Below are 16,639 nucleotides of genomic sequence, written 5' to 3'. Positions count from 1 at the left end.
GGGGGGGGCCTGCATGCGCCTCCCTCCGTTCGTTCTGTCCCACCCCCCCCCACCACCATTAATAAACGCGATGTGAAACGCTGCAGCTTGCGTCATTCGTTCTCTTTCGGGGGGGTGTGTGTGTGTGTACGCGATGACATCACGACGCAACGCACTGCCGGAGCTCGCCCGCGGCGTCCTCCGGCCCGTGACGTCACTTCCGGCAGTGTGACCCGGATGTTGTTGCCGCCGCCGCCGCCCGCAGGACGGGGACGATCGCGGCGCAGCTCCACATCCCCCGCGCGCCCGGCGCCTTCCACCGACGGGGAAGGCGCGGCGTGACGTCAGCACGGTGACGTAACACCTCCTCCTCCTCCCTCCCCTTTCCCGGTAGGGGGGCGGCGGCGGCACGATTCCCCCCCCTCCCTTGTCCCCCCCGTCGCCGTTGTGAGCCTGCGCGGAGCCTCGCCCCGCCCCCGCCATGGCGGCCGCGGGGGGCGGGGCCTCGCTGGAGGAGGAGTGCGAGGTAGTGCGCGTGCGCGTCAAGGTGAGGGGGCGGGGCCTCGCGAGGGGGCGTGGCTAATGGCCGTGGGGGCGTGGTCTGATCGCATAAGGGGCGGGGCGCCGCTTGGTGGGCGGGGCTGTCGCGGTGGGGGCGGGGCTATGGGTTACCGACCTCGGGTCGGGGGGGGGGGGTGTGTTTCCCGCCGAACGGGTCACGTGGGGGTGTGGGGGGTGGGGCTAAGGCGCTGTTGCCGCGGTGATGGGACGCGGCCGCCATTTTGGGCAGCGGGGCTTGGCGGGGGGCGGCTCCGGGACCCCACCACCCCCGTCTTGCCTCTGCCCGCAGAAGAGCGAGGGGCTGCTGCCGCCCGAGTTCCGCTCCTTCGCCGTCGACCCGCAGATCACCTCGCTGGACGTGCTGCAGCACATCCTGGCCCGCGCCTTCGACCTCCAGGGGTGAGACTGGGCCCTCCCCGCGCCCCCACCCCGGCCGCCTCATGGCCCCCCTGGGCGCGGGCCTGTCGCTGAGCCTCCCCCTCACACACCCTCAGGAAGAAGAGCTTCTCCGTCAGCTTCGCGGCCCGTGACCCCCAGGGCCAGGAAACCTTCGTGCCGCTGCTGAGCGATGGGGACCTGGCGGCCGCCTTTGCCTGCGCCCGGCCCACCCTGTGCCTGCGCCTCGATGTCCGGCCCCCCCCCGAAAGTGAGTGGGGGGTCCCCGGGGGCAGGAGGAGGAGGAGGGTGGTGGGACAGTGGGGCAGGGCCGGTGGGGGGCATTTAGGGAGGAATTTAGGAACCTGCAGCCGTACAGGTTGGGGACTGACCTGCTGGAAAACGACTGTGGGGAAAGAGAACTGGGAGTCCTGATAGGCAACAAGTTGCCCGTGGGCCGGCAGCGCGGACGAAATGGCTAATGGCATCCTGGGGGGCTTTTAGAAGAGCGTGGCCAGCAGGGGGAGGGGAGGTTCGTCCTCCCCCCTCGGCTCTGCCCTGGGGAGGCCCCGTCTGGAGCACTGGGTGCAGTTCTGAGCCCCCTCAGTTCACGACCTGGTGGAGAATGTTCCAGCAGAGGCTGCGGAGGGGAGGAAGGGACTGGGAGCATCTCCCTGCGGAGAGCCCTGGGGCCGTTTAAGCCGGAGAAGGACAAACTGAGAGAGGTTTTTATAGAATCCTACAACAGTTTGGGTTGAAAAGGACTTTCAAGCCCATCCAGTGCCATCCCTTGCCACCTCCCACCAGCCCAGGTTGCCCAAAGCCCCGTCCAGCCTGGCCTTGAACCCCTCCAGGGATGGGGCAGCCACAGCTTCTCTGGGCAACCTGGGCCAGGGGCTCACCACCCACATTTTTTTCCTAATATGTAATGTTTTTCTAGTTTAAGACTGCTGTTTTCTTATTTATCGCTTTACCAGCTTATAAAAACGAGTGCGTTATCGATGCTCAAAAAGCGTTTTTATCGATATTTAAAGGGCGGGTGGCGAGAGGATGGCGGGGGGGGGGGGCAGACTCTTTATCCCAGTGACAGGACAAGGGGCACAAACACGGGAAATTCCAGCTGAAGACGAGGAAAAACTTTTAATTTGAGGTTGCCAGAGCGCTGGAACAGGTTGCCCAGAGAGGGTGTGGGGTCTCCTTCTCTGGAGATATTCCAAACCCGCCTGGACCACCCCAGGGCGGGCGTTAGGAGGGGACCCGGGTGTCCGGGGGGGTGGGTGTCGGGGGTGCCCAGTGGAGGGACCCAGGCCCCCCCTGTGCCGCAGGCCCGCTGCTGGAGGACTGGGACATCATCAGCCCCCGGGAGGTGGCAGCGGTGGAGCCCCTCCCCGAGCGCCGCTCGCTGCTGGCCGCCGCGCTGCCCTTCACCCAGGCCCTGCTGGCGCAGGTGAGGGGACCTGGGGAGCTGGGGGGCTGAAACCTCGTGGAGCGCCCCCCTGGCCCCGCCGCCTTCACCATCCCAGTGCCCTCCCGGTGCCTTCCGGTGCTCCTAGATCCATTCAACAGCCTTTCTGTTGGCCTAGTTGCTCCCCAGTCCCCTCCGAGTGTCACTTAGTTGTCTCACAGTGTCCCCCAGTGCCCTCCCAGTGCCTCCCGGTGCTCCTAGCACCCTTTCTGTTGTCCTAGTTGTCCCCTGATCCCCTTACAGTGTCTCCTGGTTCCCTTGCAGTGCTCCCAGTTCCCTCCCAGTGTCTCCCAGCGCTCCTAGTTCCCCTCAGCACTCTTCCTATGGTCCCGGTTGTCCCCCAGTCCTCTCCCAGTGCTCCTAGTTCCCTACAGGTGGGCCCTTTCTATGGTCCTAGTTGTCCTCTAGTCCCCTCCCAGTGTCCTCTCTTCCTCGCCCAGAGCTCCCAGTTCCCTCCCAGTGCCTCCCGGTGCTCCCAGTTCCCCTCAGCACCCTTTCTGTGGTCCTAGTTGCTCCCCAGTCCTCTCCCAGTGCTTCCAGTCCCCTCCTGGTGCCCCTAGTTCCCTGCAGGTGGGCCCTTTCTATGGTCCTAATTGTCCCCTGGTCCCTTCCCAGTGTCCCCTAGTCCCCTCCCAGTGCCTCCCAGTGCTCCTAGTTCCCCTCAGGGCCCTTTCTGTGCTCCTAGTTTCCCCCACAGCCCCCTTCCAGTGTCCCCCAGCCCCTTCCCAGCGCTCCCACTTTTCCCCTGCCGTAGCTCCCCGTGTATCCAGCCCTGCCCCCCAGCGCCGGCCAGTTGACCCCTTTCCCCACAGGTGGGCCGGACGCTGGCCCGGGCGCAGGCAGCCCTGTCGTGGCCGGAGGGGTCCCCTCCCTCCCCGCTGCCGCCGCCGTCCCCCTTCGCCCCGCTGAGCGACGCCGACCTCCGCACCTACCTGGGCCCCGGCGGGCGGCTGCTGCGGCCCCACGACCTGCGCCTCCACGTCTACCACGGCGGCGTCGAGCCCGGACTGCGCAAGGTGGGTCCCCCCCAACCTCCCCACAGGTCTACCCGGGGTCCCTGACCCCCACCCCCCCCGGCCTTTTACCCAATTTTCTCCTCTCCCAGGTGGTCTGGAGGTACCTGCTGAACGTCTTCCCGGCCGGACTGTCGGGGCAGGAGCGTCTGGCTCATCTGCGGCGCAAGGCGGGCGAGTACGCAGCGTTGAAGGCTCTTCTGGCCGCCCGGGCGGCCCCGGCCGAGCTGGCTCTGGTGGGGGCCGCCGTCCGCAAGGACGTGGTGCGCACCGACCGGGGACACCCCTATTTCGGCGGCCCCGAAGACGGGCACCCCCACCTGGCCGCCCTGCAGGCTTTGCTCACCACCTTCGCCCTGGGCCACCCGCGCCTCTCCTACTGCCAGGGCATGTCGGACGTGGCCGCCCCGCTGCTGGCCGTGCTGGACGACGAGGCCCAGGCCTTCCTCTGCTTCTGCGCCCTCATGCGACGCCTCGGTCCCCGCTTCCGACCCGGCGGCCGGGGCCTGGCCCGTGCCTTCGCCCACCTCCGGCGTCTCCTGCGCCGTGCCGACCCCCCTTTTTGGGCTTTTCTGGCCGCCCGCGGCGCCCATGACCTGCTCTTCTGCTACCGCTGGCTGCTGCTGGAGCTCAAGAGGGAGTTTGCCTTCGAGGACGCTCTGCGGGTGCTGGAGATCACCTGGAGCTCGCTGCCCCCCGCCCCGCCGCCCCCCCCAGACGGCGTCCCCCTCCTGGGTGCTCCCCTGGGGCCTCGACGGGCCCGACGAGGGCTACGAGAGCGGCGTGGGCTGCGGCCACGGCCCCCGCGGCGACGGCGACGGCGGCAGGAGGAGGTGGCTGGTGGTCAAGGCAGCCACGAGGCCTGTGGGGATGGCCAGGATGGTCACAGGAGCTCCAGCGACATCCAAGATGGTTCCAAAGCCTCCACCGACATCACGGAGGTTGCCGCAAGCTCCGGCGACGACCAAGAGAAACCAAAGAGCTCCAGTGATGTCCAAGAGGGTCCTGAGAGCTCCAGGAACGTCCAGGAGAGTCCCAGGAGCTTTGGGGATGACCAGGAGGATCTTAAGAGCTCTGGCAACATCCAAGGTGGCTCCAAGAGCTCTGGGGGTGACCGAGAGAAGCCTGAGGTTTTCAGGGATGTCCAACGTAGTCCTGACGGCTCCCAGAATGACCAAAAAGATCCAAAGATCTTCTGGGATGTCCACAGTGGTGCCAAGGTCCCTGGGGATGGCCAGGGTGGCCTTAAGGTCTCTGGGGACGCCCAAAGTAGTGCTAAGGTCCCCAAAGTCTCCAGTGATGGTGGCCGACACCCTGATGGCCCCGAGGATGTTGGAGAAGACCCCGATGTCTCTAAGGGGGTTGACCAAGACCTTGGTGTTCCCAGGAAGGTCAACGAAGGTGACAATGCTCTCAAGAAGATCAGCGAACAACCAAACGTCTCCAAGGTGGTTTGTGGAGACCCTGATGTCTCCGAGAAGGCTGGCAAAGATCCCAGTGTCAGTGCTGAGCCCCACATCTCCAGGAAGATTTGCAAAGGTCACAATATCTCCAAGAAGGTACGCGGAGACCTGAACACCCTGGAAAAGGTCGGCGATAACCACAGCGGTTCCAAGAAGATTGGTGGAGATCCCTGCAAGCCCAAAGAGATTGGCAAAGACCCCAAAGAGGTCGGTGAAGACCCCAAGGCCCCCAAAGAGATGAGTGATGTCCTCAAAGAAGTTGGCGACACCCCCAGCTCCCCCAGAGAGGTTGGTGAAGACCCCGAAGAGGTATGTGACGAGCCCAGTGTGGGCAGGGAGGCCGCTGACGCCACCGAGGACCCCTGGGGGGGTGGTTGGGCCTGGGAGGACTCGTGCTCCTCTTCGTCCTCCTCCTCATCCTCCTCCTCATCCTCGGAGGAGGAGTTGGGTCTGGAGGATGACGGGGCGCCCCTGCCGCCGCCGGAGGAGCTGGGGCAGGGGAACCCCTTCCTCCTCTTCCTCTGCCTGGCCATGCTGCTGGAGCAGCGGGAGGCTGTCATGGCACGGGCCGGGGACTACAACGAGGTGGCCATGCACTTCGACCGCCTGGTGCGGCGTCACCACCTGCCCCGCGTCCTGCGCCGCGCCAAGGGGCTCTTCGCCCGCTACCTGGAGGGCTGGGGGGGGGCACCCCCGGGGGGACCCACCACAGGCTAGGGATGCTGGGGGGGCTGGGGGTGGCCCAGGGGCCCTGCGGGGATGTGGGGGACAATGTGGGGACCCCATGGACACCACATGGGGACCTGTAGGTCCTCTTTGGGGTCCCCTAGGCCACCATGGGGAGCTGTAGGTCAACAGGGAGACATGTGAGGCAGTGTGGCGACCCCATAGATCCCGTGTGGGGACCTGTAGGTCCTCTTTGGGGACTCCTAGGCCACCATGGGAAGCCCTAAGTCAATGCTGGGGACCTGTAGGTCCTCTTTGGAGACCCCTAGGCCACCACAGGAAGACCTAGGTCAACGTGGAGACCCATAGGACAATGTAGGGACCCCATAGACACCATGTGGGGACCAGTAGGTCCCCTTTGGAGACCCCTAGGCCACCACAGGAAGACCTAGGTCAACGTGGAGACCCATAGGACAATGTAGGGACCCCATAGACACCATGTGGGGACCAGTAGGTCCCCTTTGGAGACCCCTAGGCCACCACAGGAAGACCTAGGTCAATGTGGAGACCCATAGGACAATGTAGGGACCCCATGGACACCATGTGGGGACCAGTAGGTCCCCTTTGGAGACCCCTAGAGCACCATGGGGAGCCCTAGATCAACATGGGGGTGTGTGGGACAGCATGGGGACCCTGTAGACATCCCCAGGGACACATAGGTCCTCTCTGGGGACCTGCTGACCACCATGGGGACCCCTAGGTCAATGTGGGGACCTGTAGGGCACCATGGGGACTGTAGGTCCTCTTTGGGGACACAGAGGCCAACGTGGGAATCTATAGGGCACTGTAGAGACCCCACAGACACCGCATGGGGACCCATAGGTCCCTTCTGGGGACTCGTAGAACAGCACAGGGACCCCATAAGTGTCCCGTAGGTCACCATGGGGACCTATAGGCCAACATAGGGGCTCCAGAGACACCCCTGGGGACCTATAGGTCGACTTAGGGACCCCATAGATCCCCCTTGGGGACCCCTTAGACCCCTGTAGGCGTCCCGATATAGACCAGTATGAACCACTACAATGTCCCAGCTGGGAACTCCTGGATCTACGTTGTCTTGGGCCAGACCAGTATGGACCAGGAAGGGTCTGGGGGCCCAACTGGGAGCCCCACGTATGCATCGCCTTGGGTCGGAGCAGGATGGACCAGTACAGCATCCCAACTGGGACTGCCGCCTTGACACGGCCTTCAGCCATCCCAGTGCGGAGCAGGATGGACCAGTACAGCAGCCCAACTGGGAGCTCTTCACCCGCGTGGCCTTGCCTCTCCCAGTATGGACCAGCATGCACCAGTACAGCATCTTGCCCGGGATCTCTTCACCCGTGTGGCCTTGCGTCCTCCCAGTACGGACCAGTATAGCATCTCACCCAGGATCTCTTCACCCGCGTGGCCTTGTGTCCTCCCAGTATGGACCAGTATGGACCAGTAAAGCATCTCGCCCGGGATCTCTTCACCCGCGTGGCCTTGCGTCCTCCCAGCATGGACCGGTAGGGCGCCCCGACTGGGATCTTAATGCACAGATGGGTTCTCCCAGTACGGACCACTGCGACCCAGTTCCTGCCCGCCCCCCCCCCCCCCCCCGCCATCCTGGGTGCCTTCTCACCCTCCTCCTTATTTATTGCCCCCCTCCCTTCCCCCCCCCGGGGGGGACCCAGGTGTCCGGGGATCTGTGAGGTGCCGAAGACGCGAATAAACCTGACGCCCGTGATTCTCGTTTGGGGGCTCCCCGTGTGGACTGGGAAGGGATGTGGGGGGGTCTGGTTTGGACTGGGGAAGGGAAACGGGGCTCCCAGCGTGAACCGAGGGTCTCCCAGTTCGGACTGGGGAAGGGTAAGGGGTGTCCCAGTCCCTACTGGAAAGGGATAGAGGCTCCCGCTATGGGCTGGGAAGGGGCCGGGGTCTCCCGGTGCGGACTGGGAAGGGATTGCAGTTCCCAGTCTGCGTGAGGGAGGGGCTGCGGGCTCTCGGTACGAACTGGGGAGCTCCCAGTATGGACTGGGAAGGGGCTGCGCTCTCCATTGCGGCGGGGGAATGGGAGGTGCCCGGACGCCTGGGTCCCCAGTTTGTCCAGGGGCGGGACAGGCCAGTACTGGGATCTTCCCAGTATCCCCAGTTTTAGTCCCGTTGCTGCCTGCATTGGCTGGGGCTGCTCCCAGTTCCCCCAGTCCCCTTCCAGTTCCTCCCAGTTCCCCCCCGGTGCCTCCCGTTTCTTCCCGGCGTGCCCAGTTTCAGCCCCGTCGCTGCCTGTGTTTGCAGAGAGGCTGCTCCCAGTCTGTCCCCGGTCCCTCCCGGCTCCCCTCCGTCCTCCCCAGTCCCTCCCAGTTACCCCAGTTCCCCTTCCCAGTTCCTCCCAGCCCGGAGGTGACGTCCCTGCCACCGCAGGGCCCTGGGTGCTTCCGGGCGGAAGAGGCCCTTGCGAGGCACCCAGGCGTTTGGGGGGGGACCCAGGCGTTCAGGGGGGACCCAGGCGTTGGGGGGATGAGCCGGGGGAGTCGCGGGGGGGGCGCCCCGGGGGGCGACAACGTCCCCTCGGAGCTGCTGCAGCAGCAGGAAAACCTGCGGCTCTTCGAGCTCCTGGGCCGGAAATGTGTGGTGAGGGGCCGGGGCGGGGGCGCCTGGGGGGGGGGCCGATGGGGGGGTCATGGGAGGCTGGAGGGTTGTGGGGGGGGAGCTGGGGGTCCTGGGTGGCCCTGAGGGGGATTTGGGGGGGGCCATCAGGGGCCTGGAGGGGGGAACTGGGGGTCCTCGGGGAGCCCTGAGGGGGATTTGGGGGGGGGGGGGGCGCTTCTGCTCCTTGGGGTGCTAATGGGGGTCTGGAGGAGTCTCGGGGGGGGGGGGGGGGGGTCCCCATGAGGGCCTGGAGGGGCCCCGAGGGGGATCTGGGGGGGGCACTTGTGGGCCTGGGGAGGCTACTGGGGGTCTGGAGGGGTCGTGGGGGGGTCCCATGAGGGCCTGGGGGGGGGGCCCTGAGGGGTATTCGGGGGGGGGGGAGGGGCACTGGGGGCTCCTGGGGGTCCGTCGAGTGGTTTGGGGGGGGGTGGGGGGGGGGTGTGTCTGGGGGGGTGTCTGGGGGGCCGATGCCCACGGTGTCCCCGCAGACGCTGGCGACGGCGGTGGCGCAGCTGGTGGTGGCGGAGCCGGGGGGGCCCTGGGCCAAGAGGGGCTGCGGCGTCGCCTGCCTGGTGCGGGACAGCCCCCGCCGCTCCTACTTCATCCGCCTCTACGGGCTGGGCGTGAGTGCGGGGCCGGGGGGGCGGTCCCCGGGGGTCCCGGAGGTCAGGGAGTCCCTGGGGGTCCCGGGGTCGGGGGGGTCCCTGGGGGTCGGGGGGTCCCCGGGAGTCAGGGGGGCTCAGGGGGTCCCCGGGAGTCCTGGGGTTGGGGGTGTCCCTGGGGGTCGGGGTGTCCCTGGGGGTCGGGGGGGTCCCTGGGGGTCGGGGGGTCCCGGGGAGGTCCCTGGGGGCCTCTGGAGGTCCCTGAGGGTGCCTCGGTGTTGGGGGTTCCCTGGGGGTCCTGGGGTTGGGGGGGGGGGTTTGGGGGTCAAGAGGGGTCCTGGGGGGGTGTCTCTTGGGGTCAGGGGGTCCCCGGGGGTCCCTGCGGGTCGGGGGGGGCCCCTATATGTGTGTGTCCCCCCCAGGCCGGCTGCCTGTGGTGGGAGCAGGAGCTGCAGGGGGGGATGGGCTACGCCGCCCCCACCCCCTTCTTCCACACCTTCGCCTGCCACGTGAGTGGGCGGGGCCAGGGGGGCGGGGCCACGGGAGGGGGCGGGGCCACGGAAAGGGGGTGTATATATGGGTCTTTGTGGGCGTGGCTTAAGGGCGGTGGGCGGGGCTGGGGGTGCGGGAGGGGGCTAAGAGCGTTGGGGCGGGGCTGAGAGCATGTGGGCGGGGTTGGGGCACGTGGGAGGAGATAAGGGGGCGGGGCTGGCGGCAGGTGGGCGGGGCCGGCTACCCGTGGGCGTGTCCCTCGGGGAGCCGGCCCCCTGATTGGCTGCGCAGGAGGGCTGGGCGGGGCTGAACTTCGCGGACGAGGGGGAGGCGGCCGCCTTCGAGGGGCGCGTGCAGGAGCGGCTGCGCCGGCGCCAGCAAAGGGCGGGTGAGAGCGCAGCCCCCACAATGCACCGGGGCGGCCCCAACGGCACCCACAATGCACCGGGGCGGCCCCCCACAACCACCCACAATGCACCGGGGCTGCCCTAAAACCACCCACAATGCACCGGGGCGGCCCCGACGGCACCCACAATGCACCAGGGTGGGCCCCCCGGTGACCCCCGGCCCCCCCCGCTCACCCCCTCTCCCTTCTCCCCCCCCAGAGAAGCGTCAGCTCCCGCCCCCCGCCGCCCCCCGGCGATGGTGAGTCCCCCCCGGCCTGGGGGCTTCAGGGGAGGGTTGACAGGGGGCAGAGCCGGGGGGACACAAGGGGACACTGACACCCCCTGTCGTCCCCCCCACAGAGCGCCGTGGGAGCCTGTCCCGGACCCCCACGGCCACCACCGATGGCAGCAGTGAGTGCCTGCCCCATAGCGGGGTCCCGCAGCCCCATAGCGGGGTCCCACTGCCCCACAGAGATGTTCTCACCTGGGTCTTGCCCCTCACAGCCCCCCCGCTGCCAGCCGTGCCCATCGCCAACCCTGACATCACGGCATCCCGCTACCGGGGGCTGCCCAGCCCCACGGGACCCGCTGCGGGACCCACGGCGGGACCCACAGCGAGCCCCACCACCGGGGAGCAGAAGAAAGGCCGCAAGAAGATCTCCAAAGCTGACATTGGGCCCCCTCCGGCTTCAAGTGGGTCTGGGGGGGGGGGATGTGTGGGGCGGAAGGGACTCTGCCATATGTCGGGGGGCACTTATGGGTCCAGCCGTGGGGCAAGAGACCCCTCACTGTCCTTTTTACCCCTCCAGCATGTCGGTCACATCGGCTGGGACCCGAACAACGGCTTTGATGTAGGTGTCTCCTCTGTGTGCGTGTGTCCCCCCCCACCGTGTCCCCCCCCGCCCCGGCTGCGGGGCGGTGACGCCGTGGGGGTGACGCCGTGGGGGGTGCCGTGGCAGGTGGCGGCGCTGGACCCGGCGCTGCGGGCGCTCTTCGCCCAGGCCGGCATCAGCGAGGCGCAGTTAGCCGATGCCGAAACCTCCCGCCTCATCCACGACTTCATCCAGGGCCAGGGGGGGCTGCAGGCCGTGCGGGAGGAGATGCGCCGGCAGGGTGAGCCCCCCCCCCCCCCACACCCCGGCCCCTATAGACACCCCCCGGCCCCTATAGGGGCCATACACACTCCCTCCCCCCCTCCCAGCCCCGCCTGGGCATTATGGCATCCATATGCCCGCCCCCGGCAAAGACTTCTAGGGGCCTCTGCACCCCCTCAGTTATAGGGTCTATATGATCCCCCCCCCCATATAGGATCCATGTGACCCCCCCCTCCCCGTTATAGGATCTATGTGACCCCCCCACGATACGGTCCACGGACGCCATGTTATTGCAGGGTACATACAGCGCCCCCCCCCCGGATCATTACAGGGTCCATACATTCCCCTCCCCAGTATAGGGGCCATACAGGCCCCCGATGGTCCCCCCAGATCCATACAGCCCCCCCATTACAGGCTCCATACATTGCCCCCCCCCCCCCCCCCCCCGCCCCGGGCACTCATTAAAGCACTAATTACCGTCTCTCTTCCCCCCCCCCCCAACAGGTCCCCTCCCCCGCCGGGCCGGGGGAGCACCCCGCCCCCCCCTCCCCCCGCCGGCCCCCCCCGCGGCCGCTCGGGGCCGCTGCCGCCACCCCCCCCTCAAGGGGGCCCCCCGCCCCCCCCCCGCGCCGGCCCCCCCGCGCCGGCCCCGCCCACGCGCCCCGCGGCCCCGCCCCCTCCCCGCGGCCCCCCCCTCCCGGAGGCGCCGCCGCCCCGCCACCGCCCCCCCCGCCCCCCCCACCCCCCCCACCCTCCGGAGGCGGCCCCCCCGCGCCCCCCGCGCCCCCCGGCCCGGGGGGCTCTGCTGGACCAGATCCGCCAGGGCGTGACCCTCAACAAGGTCAGTGGGAGCGGGGGGGGCGTCATTGCGGGGGGGGGGGGGGGGGGGCGGTCCATGATCTGGGGGAGCTGGTGGGGGGGTCCCTCGTGATCCTCTGGGACGGGGGGGTGTCCCATGATCCTCTGGGGCTGGTAAGGGGGGGGCCCAGCATCATCTGGGGGGCAGTTTTGGGGTGGGGGGGGGGTCCCATGGTCCTCTGGGGCTGGGGGGGCGGGGGCCAGCATCCTCTGCGGGGGTCCCCCCTAATCCTTTGGGGTGGGGGGGTCCCATGATCCTCTGCTGTGACTCTGCGGGGGGGGTGGTGTGGGGGTCGTGATCCCCACTGGGGGGGGGGGGGGGGGGCAGCCCTGACCTCCCTCTCCATTCCTCCCCCCAGACCCCCGAGACCCCCGAGGGCGGCGGCGGCAGCCCCATGGCGGGGGGGCCTGGTGGGGGCCCTGATGGACGTCATGCAGAAGCGCAGCCGCGTCATCCACTCCTCGGGTGAGCCCCCCCGCCCCCGCGATCCCCCCACGGCGGGGGGGGGGGGGGGGGGCACCCCGCGCCCCCTCCCTTCCCCCGAGCATCCCCCCTGAGCCCCCCCCTCTTTTTCCCTCAGACGAGGGCGAGGAAGGCGAGGAGGAGGACGAGGACGACGAATGGGACGACTGAGCTTCCCCCGCCATTTGCCCCCTATTTGCCCCCCAACCCCCCACATTTGCCCCCTATTTGCCCCCCATTCCCCGCCCCCGCCCCCCCCCCCCCCCCAGCAAACCCCAAATAAAGGCCATGACACCCGTGACCGACCCAGCTGGTTAATTACCGCCGTTAACGATTAATGAGCCCTCAATGAGCCGCGCAGCCGCCCTGATGGGAGGAAGCCGGGAGGGTGAGGCGGGAACGGCCCGTTCCCGGGGCCGGGACCGACGCGGGGGGATAGTCCCCGCCGGCTGAACGCGGTCGGATCCGTCGGAGCGGCGCGGAAATGGGTTAAAACCGGCGTTTTTCGGGGCGAAGGGCTCCCGCGCGGGGCCCGCCGGGAGTATGCAAATGAAGCGCCGCTACCGCCAATGGGAGCCGGGCGCGGGGGCGGAGACGGGAGTAGGTCCCGCCCCCTCCCACACGCGCTGCTTGTCGGGCGGAAGTGGAAAAAAAAGAAAAAAATAAAAAAGGGGAAAAAGGGAAGAGGAAGAAAGAAAAAAAAAAAAAAAAAGCGAAGCGGCAGAAAATGGCGGAAAATTTAAAAGGTGCGCGCGGGGCGGGGGGGGGTGAGGGGCCGGCGAGCGGCGGCGCGCGGCGCTTCCCGCCCTTTTCTGAGGGGGCGCGCGGCGACCGTTGGCGGCGCGAGGGCGGTGGGGGAAAGGGGGGGGGGATTCCGGGGTTGGAGGGTGTCGGTTCTGGGGGAGTTTTGGGGGCATCTGGGTGCCGGGGGGGGGTGTCTCGGGACCTCGTTGGGGAGTCTGGGCTCCGGGGGGGGGGGTGTTCGGTGCTGAGGGGAGCTTGGCCCGGCGGGAAAGCGGGGGGGTGTGTCTCGGTTCTGGGGGGGTTTGGGTGCGGGGGGGGTGGTCTTGGTGCTGGAGGGGGTGTCTGGGCGCCGGGGGGGGTCGGTGCTGGGGGAGTTTTGGGGGACTCTGGATGCTGGGGGGGGGGGGGGGGGTGTCTCGGTGCCATGTGGGGTGTCTGGGCAATGGCGGGGAGCGTTCGGTTCTGAGGGGATCTCGGTGCTGGGGGGGGGGTGTTTGGGTGATGGTGGGGCTTGGCCCTGAAGGAAAGGGGTGTCTGGGCGCTGGGGGTGGTGTTCAGTTCCGGGGGGGGCGGTGGTGGTGGTGCTGGGGGGGTTGTCTGGGTGCTGGAAGGGCGGGGGGTCTTGGTGCTGTTGGTGCCTGGGGGGGTTCTTGGCTCTGGGGTGTCCAGCGTCCCCCGCGCTGGTAACGTTCCCCTTTGTGTGTGTGTGTCCCCCCCCCCGCCCCCTTCCTTCACAGGCTGCTCCGTCTGCTGCAAGTCATCGTGGGGGGGCCTGCGGGAGCTGTGCCGGCTGCGGGGGCTGCGGTGCCGGGCGCTGGGGGTCACCCGCCGCAACCTGGGGGAGTTCGAGGTGGAATATCTCTGCGACTACAAGCGCGTGAGGGTGAGTGCGGGGGGGGTCCGGCCCGGGGGCGGGGGTGTGGGATGGACACGACACTGGGGGGGGGGGTCCGGCCCCAGGGACGGGATGGACACGACACCTGAGCTCAGGAGGGGGGGACACTGAGGCCCTGGGCGCTGCCATCCCCCACTGCCCTGGGTGACAAATGGGGACCCTTTAACGTCGCCACGACCCCCTGGCTCAGGGGGGTCCCTCGCAGCCCCTGGACACCGGGGTCCCTTGTCAGCCTGAGTGTCCCCTTTAATGTCAAGGAGGGGTGTCCCTTGTTGCTTTAAGTGTCCCTTTTAATGTCCCTGGGTGCCCAGGACCCCCCCCACAGCCCCCAGACACCGGGGTCCTTTGTCACCCTGAGTGTCCCCTTTAGTGTCCCTGGTTCCCTTCCCCCCGCCTCATGAGCCCCCCCAGGGACGCCGAGGTCCCCTGTCACCCTGAGCGTCCCCAGCTGCCTGGGCTTCCCACGGAGCCCACCCCCGGGTGCTCCCCTGTCCCAAAGAGCCCCCCCAAACAGCCCACGTCCGTGTCCTCCCCTACGTGTCTCCCTCTCCCCAACAGGACGAGGAGTTTTACCTGGTGAAGTGGCGGGGGTACCCCGAGGCCGCCAACACCTGGGAGCCCCGCAAGAACCTGCGGTGCCGGGGGCTGCTGAAGCAGCTGCACCAGGACCTGGCCCATGCCCCCGGGGGGCCGGTACGTCCCGGCCCCCGGGGACTGCCCGCCCGCGCCGCCTCCTACCTGGTGCAGAAAGCAGAGCAGCGCCGGGCCCTGCGGTGCTGGGAGCGGCTCCTCAACAGCACCCGCAGCCACCGGGGCCGCATCGTGGTGGAAAACGAGGTGGATTTGCATGGGCCCCCCCGGGACTTCGTTTACATCAACGAGTACAAAGTGGGGGCCGGCATCACCCTGACGCCGGTGGCGGTGGGCTGCGAGTGCCGCGACTGCTTGGCGGAGGCGGCGGGGGGCTGCTGCCCGGGTGCTTCCCACAACAAATTCGCCTACAACGAGTCGGGGCAGGTGCGGATCCGGGCTGGGCTGCCGATCTACGAGTGCAACTCCCGCTGCCGCTGCGGCGCCGACTGCCCCAACCGCGTGGTACAGAAGGGGATCCGCTACGACCTCTGCATCTTCCGCACGGGCAACGGCCGCGGATGGGGCGTCCGCACCCTCCAGCGCATTCGCAAGAACAGCTTCGTCATGGAGTACGTGGGAGAGGTGAGAGGGCGTGGTTTGGGTGCGGTGTGGGTGTGGCAGGGCTCCGCTCCACCTCCCTTTACACCCTCCCCCCGCCCCAGATCATCACCTCCGAGGAGGCGGAGCGGCGGGGGCAGGTGTACGACCGGCAGGGAGCCACCTACCTCTTCGACCTGGACTACGTGGAGGACGTTTACACCGTGGACGCCGCCCACTACGGCAACATCTCCCACTTCGTCAACCACAGCGTGAGTGGGTGGGGCCGGGGCGGGGCCCGGGAGGGGGCGGGGCCTGCTGCAGCTCCACCCACTGCGGGAACAGCCCCCCTCAATGCCTTCAATCACGGCGGGAGGGGGCGGGGCCTGCTGCAGCCCCGCCCACAGTGGGGACAGCTGCCCAATGGGTTCAATCACGGTGGGAGGGGGCGGGGCCTGCTGCAGCTCCGCCCACGGTGGGGACAGCTGCCCAATGGGTTCAATCATGGTGGGAGGGGGCGGGGCCTGCTGCAGCTCCGCCCACGGTGGGGACAGCTGCCCAATGGGTTCAATCATGGTGGGAGGGGGCGGGGCCTGCTGCAGCTCCGCCCACAGTGGGGACAGCTGCCCAATGGGTTCAATCATGGTGGGAGGGGGCGGGGCTTGTCCGGGGGCGGGGCTTGGTGCCGCTCCACCCATGTGGGAACTTCCCCCCCTTCTGAGGGGGGCCTGGGGCGGGGCTTGCAGTAGCCCCGCCCATCACAGTGTGAGGGGCGGGGCTTTACCCGGGGGCGGGGCTTCCGCAGGGCACCACCCACTCAGGCAGCACCTCCTGGCTGCTCCCTGCACAGGCTCGGGCAGTGTTTGCTGGGGACACGCCCCCGCCTCCGTGGCCACACCCAGCCACACCCCACCCCCCCTCATTCTCCACTCCCCCCCCCCCCCCTCCTCCAGTGCGACCCCAACCTGCAGGTCTACAACGTCTTCATCGAGAACCTGGACGAGCGGCTGCCGCGCATCGCCCTCTTCGCCACCCGCCCCATCCGTGCCGGCGAGGAGCTCACCTTCGACTACAACATGCACGGTACCGACCCACGGCGCCTCCTCCTGCCCCACGGCGCCTCCCTCCTGCCCTATAGCTGCCACACAGCCACCCCCCAGCCACTGTCCCTGCCCCTCAGTTGCCCCACAGTGCCTCAGCACCTCCTCCTGCCACACAGCCACCCCCCAACCGGTGTCCCTGCCCCTCAGCTGCCCCATGGCACCTCCTCCTGCCCTATAGCTGCCCCATGGCCACCCCACAACCAGCGTCCCTGCCCCACAGGGTCTGTCCCTGCCCCACAGGGTCTGTCCCTGCCCCATGGCATCTCCCCTTGCTCCTCAGCTGCCCTGTGGCACCTCACCCTGACCCACAGCTACCCCACAACCAGTGTCCCTGCCCCACGGGGTCTATTCCTGCCCCACAGCACATCTTCCCCTCACCACACAGGACAGCCATGGGGTACGTGGGAGGGTGGGGGCGTCACCAGCCCCTCACACGCTACCCCCCCCCCTTTTCCCCCCCTCCCAGTGGACCCAGTGGATGCCGAGAGCACCCGCATGGACTCCAACTTCGGGCTGGCGGCGGGGGGCCTGGGGGGCTCCCCCCGGCCCGGGGCCGCATCGAGTGCAAGTGTGGGGGCCGCCGCCTGCCGCAAGTACCTCTTCTGAGCCAGAGAGCGCCGGGTGCAAACACGCTTGTTGA

The 16,639-nt window shown here is 68.4% G+C and overlaps 3 protein-coding genes across 4 annotated transcripts; all 3 read left to right on the top strand.

Annotated features, from left to right (window-relative positions):
• Positions 1-121: 121 nt before the first annotated feature.
• TBC1D25 (TBC1 domain family member 25) lies at positions 122-6,600 on the top strand. Its single transcript, XM_054187107.1, has 6 exons — positions 122-526; positions 830-939; positions 1,035-1,186; positions 2,241-2,362; positions 3,193-3,396; positions 3,486-6,600. The coding sequence occupies exons 1-6, from the start codon at positions 461-463 to the stop codon at positions 5,571-5,573; spliced, it is 2,742 nt and encodes a 913-aa protein (XP_054043082.1). The 5' UTR covers positions 122-460; the 3' UTR covers positions 5,574-6,600.
• Positions 6,601-6,933: 333 nt separating this feature from the next.
• On the top strand, positions 6,934-12,258 carry WAS (WASP actin nucleation promoting factor). Its single transcript, XM_054187102.1, has 14 exons — positions 6,934-7,069; positions 7,238-8,174; positions 8,681-8,815; positions 9,217-9,303; positions 9,578-9,674; positions 9,892-9,931; positions 9,975-9,982; positions 10,033-10,083; positions 10,177-10,359; positions 10,474-10,523; positions 10,632-10,785; positions 11,012-11,018; positions 11,984-12,090; positions 12,206-12,258. The coding sequence occupies exons 2-14, from the start codon at positions 7,614-7,616 to the stop codon at positions 12,256-12,258; spliced, it is 1,533 nt and encodes a 510-aa protein (XP_054043077.1). The 5' UTR covers positions 6,934-7,069; positions 7,238-7,613.
• Positions 12,259-12,656: 398 nt separating this feature from the next.
• Positions 12,657-16,637, top strand: SUV39H1 (SUV39H1 histone lysine methyltransferase). 2 transcript variants are annotated; one of them, XM_054187173.1, is made up of 6 exons: positions 12,657-12,833; positions 13,569-13,714; positions 14,285-14,941; positions 15,022-15,168; positions 15,868-15,979; positions 16,466-16,637. In XM_054187173.1, exons 1-6 carry the CDS (start codon positions 12,815-12,817, stop codon positions 16,603-16,605), a joined length of 1,221 nt encoding a protein of 406 aa, XP_054043148.1. In that variant the 5' UTR covers positions 12,657-12,814; the 3' UTR covers positions 16,606-16,637. The 2 variants fall into 2 exon arrangements, with proteins under 2 accessions (XP_054043148.1, XP_054043147.1); XM_054187172.1 differs by having other exon boundaries at positions 12,680-12,833; positions 15,850-15,979.
• Positions 16,638-16,639: the final 2 nt, after the last annotated feature.

The sequence above is a fragment of the Rissa tridactyla genome (assembly GCF_028500815.1).
Source record: "Rissa tridactyla isolate bRisTri1 chromosome 24 unlocalized genomic scaffold, bRisTri1.patW.cur.20221130 SUPER_24_unloc_1, whole genome shotgun sequence".
Lineage (NCBI taxonomy): Eukaryota > Metazoa > Chordata > Aves > Charadriiformes > Laridae > Rissa > Rissa tridactyla.
This window is presented reverse-complemented; position numbering and strand designations above follow the sequence as displayed.

What these genes read in the sequence shown, in the direction of transcription:
- SUV39H1 (XM_054187172.1), top strand. An exon ending in GCGACTACAAGCGCGTGAGG is followed by an intron (nt 13,715 to 14,284) that starts GTGAGTGCGGGG and finishes TCTCCCCAACAG; the next exon opens with GACGAGGAGTTTTACCTGGT. An exon ending in TCATGGAGTACGTGGGAGAG is followed by an intron (nt 14,942 to 15,021) that starts GTGAGAGGGCGT and finishes CCCCCGCCCCAG; the next exon opens with ATCATCACCTCCGAGGAGGC.
- TBC1D25 (XM_054187107.1), top strand. Translation starts at nt 461, where the DNA reads ATGGCGGCCGCGGGGGGCGGGGCCTCGCTGGAGGAGGAGTGCGAGGTA. An exon ending in TGTCCGGCCCCCCCCCGAAA is followed by an intron (nt 1,187 to 2,240) that starts GTGAGTGGGGGG and finishes CCTGTGCCGCAG; the next exon opens with GCCCGCTGCTGGAGGACTGG. An exon ending in CCCAGGCCCTGCTGGCGCAG is followed by an intron (nt 2,363 to 3,192) that starts GTGAGGGGACCT and finishes CTTTCCCCACAG; the next exon opens with GTGGGCCGGACGCTGGCCCG.
- WAS (XM_054187102.1), top strand. Translation starts at nt 7,614, where the DNA reads ATGGGAGGTGCCCGGACGCCTGGGTCCCCAGTTTGTCCAGGGGCGGGA. An exon ending in CCGGCGCCAGCAAAGGGCGG is followed by an intron (nt 9,675 to 9,891) that starts GTGAGAGCGCAG and finishes CTCCCCCCCCAG; the next exon opens with AGAAGCGTCAGCTCCCGCCC. An exon ending in CCGCGTCATCCACTCCTCGG is followed by an intron (nt 12,091 to 12,205) that starts GTGAGCCCCCCC and finishes TTTTTCCCTCAG; the next exon opens with ACGAGGGCGAGGAAGGCGAG.